The 5,193-nt window shown below is 41.7% G+C and overlaps 1 protein-coding gene across 1 annotated transcript in view; it reads right to left on the bottom strand.

The window, feature by feature from the left end:
• Positions 1-2,067, bottom strand: part of LOC101991527 (C-type lectin domain family 2 member D11-like) — a 10,401-nt gene extending 8,334 nt beyond the window's left edge. The window contains exon 1 of the mRNA XM_005369221.2: positions 1,832-2,067. Within this exon, the coding sequence (XP_005369278.1) occupies positions 1,832-1,907 (76 nt within the window). The 5' untranslated portion in view covers positions 1,908-2,067. The remainder of the gene's footprint in view (positions 1-1,831) is intronic.
• Positions 2,068-5,193: the final 3,126 nt, after the last annotated feature.

Below are 5,193 nucleotides of genomic sequence, written 5' to 3' on the forward strand. Positions count from 1 at the left end.
GCATGTAATCACCTGGGTTCTAGCAGGATTCCACATCAGACATTTCATATTCATTATCAACAGTAAGATTTATTGATAGTCCTTTATATTTACAGTGGTATAAAATCTGATACTGTCTGTTTCATTTTGGTTCATAAACGGTGTAACTTTTTCCTTGCACTGGGTTCCAGCAGGATTCCATGCCAGACATATCATATACGTTATCAACAGCAAGATTTTCTGGTCACCCACTGTATTTACAGCAGTATAAAACCTGATGCCGTCTGTTTCATTTTGATACATAAATGGTAAATTTTTGTCCACCTTTCTCATACTGTATAGACATGCATTCCTTCTAAAATCTAATGCCTTCCACAGCACAGTTGGAAGTTACTTTTGTATCTTTATTAGGAAGCAGTATTAGAAATGATCTCTCAATAAACAAAGAAAGGAAGCATTGCTGATGTTTAACTTTATTTATTTATTTATTTTTAAAAGTGCCAGGTAATCCCAGCATTCAGGAGGCAGAGGCAGGCAGGCAGGTCTCTGTGTTTGAGGGCAGTCTGGACTACGAGAGTGAGTCCAGTACAGCCAGGGCTACACAGGGATACCCTGTCTTGAAAACAAGCAAACAAAAACCTGCTTCACTCACAGAACCAGCTATGGTTCCAAATGAGAGACAAGTTACAAGTTGCACAATGCCTCTAGTTACATAACATCTGCCCTTTGGACAGGAGCTCCACATTCCCAACCAGCTTGTTCCCATCGGGTAAGTATTTAATTACAAAATTCAACCCTGCGGGGGCAAAGGAAGCAAGAGTTATTGGGCAGCTTGAAAAATAGTAGGAGACTGTCTCAAGGAATTAGTCAATCAGCAGCAACAGCATCAATAGTTAACGATAATAATAAATAATGATGATAATAATAATAACAATAATGTTTCAGTTTGGGGCATACTTGGTTTAAGTAATAAGCATTAATATTGTGTCATGAATTTGGTATTTTAGTAAATATGTCTTGTTTTCCCAAAATCCAGTATCTTTTCCTAAATGAAAACAATTAAGGTGGAGGGACAGGGAAGAAGGAAAAAAGAAGATAAAACAATGAAATGTAATGCAGCATAGACATTTTCAAAACTCAAGAAACACAATTTTGCTTTCTTCTTGAAGACTAAAGTAGAAAACCCATTATATTCTTTTGACTAGGATCTCAGAATTTGGTCCTGGGTGGGGTCAGCCTAGACCCCAGGCTTCCTGCCTCCTCCTTACACCCTTTTCCATCTGAGTGAATCTGCAAAAAAATAGGCCTCAGCTTCCCAGGCTCCTCTTGTCACTGTGCACTACAGAGCTGTTATTGTTTGAATTCCCCTTTGCCGTTGGACTTTGTAGAGCAAGCATGTTCCACAGGGACTCACTCGGCATGATTCACCAGAGTGTAATGTACCAGATCCCTGGGAAAAGAGTGGGCTAGCAAGCTAAGCGAGCGTGCGAGAGCGCGCGCACTCACACACACCAAAACAAAACAAAGGAAAAACAAAACAAAACAAAACTCCAAACCCCCCAAAAACCGTGGCTCCGGCTTTTGTATGGCAATCCACTGTTCATTTCGCTTTCACGAGAACTGTTTAAATGTTATATGCTCTAAAAGAATAACCACTGTTAAAAAAAAAAAAAAAAAAAAAAAAACCTCTTAGCTAACTAAACTCCTGTCTGCATTCTCTGGTTCTGCAGAAACCCACTGTGAGAGGCTCTCAGGCTTGAGGTTCAGCTCCTCTGCCCTCTGCTTCCTTTCCGGTCCCTGGCAAACAGCCCTCTGCTCTTGTACTTCCGTTCGCAATGCATTAAATACATACCCAACTCGCCCTCCTGCAGAATGTCTGTGGTACTGAGCATGCCCACAGTAGCCTCTGCAGGCTCTGCAGCACTCATTTCACAGCCGACGAGTTGAGTTTCAGCGACCAGAAGAACGGAACTGTAAAAGCTGAGACGATGAAACACCGTTTTTCTCCGTTCGGGGCGTGTTTCCCCACGGCGTTCAGCCTGCGTATCGTTTCCTCACACGTACTCTTTCCTGCTTTGACTTTCACACAAAGGACAGTGATCCTCTGAAAAAGTCGGCCCCATACTGCAACTCTGAGTTTTGAGGAGACTACTGAAGAAAGGGGGCACCAGCCAGGTCAGAGAATTCTATGTGCTAAGGATCCAGAGACTGAATTTTTTTTTTTTTTTTTTTTTTTGTGGTTTTTCGAGACCGGGTTTCTCTGTGGGTTTGGTGCCTGTTTTGGAACTAGCTCTGTAGACCAGGCTGGTCTCGAACTCACAGAGATCCACCTGCCTCTGCCTCCCGAGTGCTGGGATTAAAGGCGTGCGCCACCACCGCCTGGCCAGAGACTAAATTTCTAAGAGACAGAGTCAGAATGCAGAGAGCTGGAGACACACTGTCCACAGTCAGTGAATACATTTCTCTCCTCTCCGGGAATGAGAGATAGTATACTCTGAAGCCAATTAGGAGTGATTCAGGCTGTCTCATACAACAGGTTCCAATATGGACATGTTTGGTTAGTGGAGTGGGGACAGAAAGACACATCCCACTGCCATCCACACCAGTTTAAGAAATGCCTAGACCAGTGGTTTTCAACCTTCTTAATGTTGTGCCCTTTAAGACAGTTCGTTATGCTGTGGTGACTTCAACTATAAATTTATTTCATTGCTACTGTAGTTTTGCTATTGTTCTGAATCAGAATGTAAATATTGATAAGCAGGACATCTGATATGGGATCCCTGTGACGTGGTCATTTAAGACCTCCCCCCCACCCCCAAAGAAGTCACAACTCACAGGTTGAGAACTGCTCAGATTTCCAGGAACCTTTAACTCAGGCCAAACCAAGGTTCATAGCTTTGATGCCACGAAGACTTTCAGGACTAGACAGTATATGACATAGAGTTGGAGTTTTTCTAAGATTATTTGTGTTGGATTTAATTATATGTAGGTGGCTGTGCCTGTCTGTGGGTCTGTGCCTGTGAGTGCAGTTGCCTGCAGAGGTCAGAAGAGGTGTCAGATTGCTCCAGAGCTGGGATCACAAGCTGAAAGAGTTTGGATTTAGAATGCAGGTGCCCCAGAAAATATAGCAACAGAATATCATTGACTTCAGAAAACAAAACAAACAAACAAAAATTTAGCATTGTTTTTATCATTTACGAACATATGCCAAGGAAAATTGTAAACATCTGAGAAAATTATTAAAATACTGGAATAAAATATTTGGGTGATGGGTACAGTAGTATGTGACTCTGATCCCAGAACTGAGCAGGCTGTGATAGATGGATCTCTATGAGTCCAACGTTATCCTGGTCTACATAGAGAGCTCCAGGTCAGCCAAAACTATGTTTAAAAAAATACTACAAATTTAAGGGCTGGAGAGATGACTCACTGGTTAATAGCATTGGCTGTTCTTCCAGAGGACCCAGGTTTAATTTCTAACACCCACATGGCAGCTCACAACTCCCTGTAGCTCCACTTCCAGGGTATCTGACACCCTCACACCATGCACATAAAATGAATCAGTTAAAATTAATGTTTTAAAAATTACTAAAAAATTAATATATTAATTATAGAAAACATAACTGTTAGGAATTTTCCTAATGCGAAATCTCCTCTGCCAACACAAAAATTCCAATCAAGCCAAATCACACCAGGCCAAATTAAAAAATATCCAGGTTTAATGTGATTCCTGCACTTTAGACTGAGAGTGGGCAAGATTTTGGCAGGTTTGTCTGGGGAGGGGTCAAGGCTTGGTGGGCACAGGGACAGGACCTCCAAAGATGGAGGCTAGAGACTGGGGCTTACAATAAAAATAACATATAATCAATCAACCTTCCCCTAGCTGGAGACCTCTTCCTCTAATCCCATGATTACGAACCAGAGATAATAGACCTATTCCTGGATCCTAAGTGTGGCCTGACAGTGAAGTCTGGCACAGGGATAAGGACAGAGTGAAATCTAGCCCAATGATAAGGACCTGCAGTCCTTTTTTTTTAAATTGATTTTTATTGACCTCTACATTTTTCTCTGCTCCCCTCCCTGCTTCTCCTCTTCCCCCTTCAGCCCTACCCCAAAGTCACCATGCTCCCAATTTACTCAGGAGATCTTATATTTTTCTACTTCCCATGCGGAATAGATCTATGTAAGTCTCTGTTAGTGTCCTCATTGTTCTCTGGGATTGCGGTTTGTAGACTGGCTTTCTTTGCTTTATGTTTAAACACCACCTATGAGTAGTACATGTGATAACTGTCTTTCTGTGTCTGAATTACCTCACTCAAAATAATGTTTTCTAGCTTCATCCATTTTCCTGCAAAATTCAGGATGTCATCTTTTTTTTTCTGCTGTGTAGTACTCCATTGTGTAAATGTACCACATTTTCCTTATCCATTCTTTGGTCAAGGTGCATTTAGGTTGTTTCCAGGTTATGGCTATAACAAACAAAGCTGCTATGAACATAGTTGAGCACATGTCCTTGTGGCATGATTGAGCATCCTTTGGATATATACCCAAAAGTGGTATTACTGGGTCTTGAGTAAGGTTGTGTCCTAATTTTCTGAGAGATCGCCACACTGACATCCAAAGGGGTTGTAACAGCTTACAGTCGGACCAGCAATGCAGAAGTGTTCCCTTTACCCCAGAACCTCTCCAGCATAAGTTGTCATCAATGTTTTTGATCTTGGCCATTCCTACAGGTGTAAGATAGAATCTCATATTGTTTTGATTTGCATTTCTCTGGTGACTAAGGATGTTGAACACTTCCTTAAGTGTCTTTCAGCCATTTTAGATTCCTCTGTTGAGAGTTCTCTGTTTAGGTCTATACTCCATTCTTTTTTATTGGATTATGTTTTCTTTTGGTGACCAATTTCTTGAGTTCTTTTTATATTATTTGTATATTATCGTAAGCCAGCAGCATTTCTTAGAGTGGGAGAATCCAAGAGAAGCATAGGCAGAGCCAGACTCCTAGTCGGGGTTGGGGAAACATAGCACTGGAAGCCCAGGGACTGTTAGGCAGTGAGGCCACAGTGTGTAACAAAGTAAGGGTGAACACAAGTGTGTGTCCATGATTCCAGACCTGTTGTAATTAGGAGCGGTGGGGCTGCTTATGCCCTGAAATAACAACACACAAATTGTATTCATTTAAATACTGCTTGGCCCATTTCTATCTAGCCTCTT

This window comes from Microtus ochrogaster, unplaced genomic scaffold (genome assembly GCF_000317375.1).
Source record: "Microtus ochrogaster isolate Prairie Vole_2 unplaced genomic scaffold, MicOch1.0 UNK46, whole genome shotgun sequence".
Classification (NCBI taxonomy): Eukaryota; Metazoa; Chordata; class Mammalia; order Rodentia; family Cricetidae; genus Microtus; species Microtus ochrogaster.